Source organism: Seriola lalandi, unplaced genomic scaffold, assembly GCF_002814215.2.
Source record: "Seriola lalandi dorsalis isolate HSWRI2012SDOR001 ecotype SW California unplaced genomic scaffold, Sedor1 jcf7180002053628, whole genome shotgun sequence".
Lineage (NCBI taxonomy): Eukaryota > Metazoa > Chordata > Actinopteri > Carangiformes > Carangidae > Seriola > Seriola lalandi.
Window position 1 is genome coordinate 1 of NW_019524181.1, and position 1,795 is coordinate 1,795.

At 49.9% G+C, this 1,795-nt stretch overlaps 1 protein-coding gene across 1 annotated transcript in view; it reads left to right on the forward strand.

The window, feature by feature from the left end:
* Nucleotides 1-6: 6 nt before the first annotated feature.
* Nucleotides 7-1,795, forward strand: part of LOC111651434 (spectrin beta chain, non-erythrocytic 1-like) — a 38,634-nt gene continuing 36,845 nt past the window's right edge. The window contains exon 1 of the mRNA XM_023401377.2: nt 7-436. Within this exon, the coding sequence (XP_023257145.2) occupies nt 202-436 (235 nt within the window). The 5' untranslated portion in view covers nt 7-201. The remainder of the gene's footprint in view (nt 437-1,795) is intronic.

Here is a 1,795-nt window from a genome sequence, read left to right on the forward strand (position 1 = left end):
CTCTGCTCATCTGTTCCGACTGAACATCTAGACTCGGTCCTGCAGAAACCCGAGCTTCTCGCTCTGGTTTCCTGTCGCACGTTCACCTGGAACCTGGTTGATCAGTCGGGAATCCTGATATTTTCTTGCGTGGGAGGGGGGGGCGTCTCCTCGATGCCTCGTCTCGTCTGAATATCCCACAATCCTCTTTGGAGTTTCATCATGGAGCTTCAGAGCGCCACCGCCGCCGGCCTCCCCGGCCCCCTGTCCCCCGGCCCGCTCTCCCCAGCCTCAGACTACGCCGGCCCCTTGTCGCCGTCGTCGGGCGGGCCCGGCCCGTCCCACCCCGCCAGCCCCGGCCTGGGTCCGAGCCCGAGCCTCAGCCCCGGCCCCGGATTCTCCGGGCAGGCCGCCTTCAACTACAACCAGCTGGAGGGGAGGTTCAAACAGCTTCAAGGTAAGAACATGGCGCAGACGGGAGCCGTGGAAATGTTCCCAGAGAGGGAACAGGGGGAAGGAGTGATGGCGGTTTTGGTTGCAACACATTCTGCAGCTTAACCAGACACAGTGACACGGAGGGAGTGAAACAGTAGAAAGAGGCTTGAATTCCTAGAAACAGCTTCAGGAGGTCGAGAGTCTGAGCCAGAAAAACCTCCCGTGAGCCGCAGGAGAGAAGCAGCAGCAGCTTCTTAAATCAGTTTGAACAGAGAAAAATACGTTTCAAGAAAGTCACAAAAACCTGCAGCTGAATCCACTTTAATTCAGTTTTTACACTTTAATACAGATTCAGTCTGCAGATGAAGAAAAGTAAGAAAACCGGATGAAACGTTAGAAAAGTTTCTGTGGTTGAGTTGATGTTGAATCTGAAGTGAAATCAGAGTCGTTGTGGATGATTCAGCTGCTCTGACTTTATCTCAGTAAACTCAGAGTTTCAGCCCCTCCCTGCTGCACACACAGCCCTGCTCTGATAACGCTGATCAGCTGCGCCGGGGCTGCTGGGTATTCAGTGCCTTGCTGAAGGGCAGCGGGGAGGGAGGCTGCTGATGGGTGACGTGCTGTTTCAGCTCCCACACCCAGATTCTGTCAGAGAGTTGTGATCAGCTGGGTGTCGGCTCGCTGACACACGTCCTGTTGCTCATTTTTTCTTTTAATAGATCATCCGTTCATCGATAACCCTGAACCTGTCTCTTATACACATCTCTATAAAGTTTATTAATGAATTACACAGTATCGGATCAGTTCGTAAACTCGCTGATACCTAATCTAGAATTTAAGGCCCCATATTATGTTGCGTCACCTTGCAACAGACAGTAAAGTTTTACTGATTCAGGATCTTTTCTCAGGCTCTTTAGCTGCTAAACGCTGAACCAGGTTCACCAGCAGAAAACCAGATCAGTGACGTCAGAGCGACGGTGACGCTTCAGACCTCGTCCCGTAAAGATCTCGGACTCTGATCCGCTGTCCTGGTGTCTCTCTGTAATGATCTGCCAGACTAAAAACCGTCTCTGGGTGGAGTTGGCGCTTTTTTAATCAGGAGGTCAAAGGTCGTGTTTGTGACTGTGATTTAACAAGAGAAGGAGAAGTGAAAGAAAAGTTTCAGTATCATGCAAAAACTTCAAAGGAAGAACGAGGGCGTGGAGACGTCCTCACTTTCACCACCTGCTGCTGATGTGAAAAACTTAAATTACTTCTTCATACTTTTACTTTCAATAACTGGAATTATTGATCCAAATAATCAACAATCATTATTGACTTTGTGCTTTACAGTAAAATCTTCTGTGTGTTTCGTCCGACACGTTCAGGTTTCAGTCTCCTG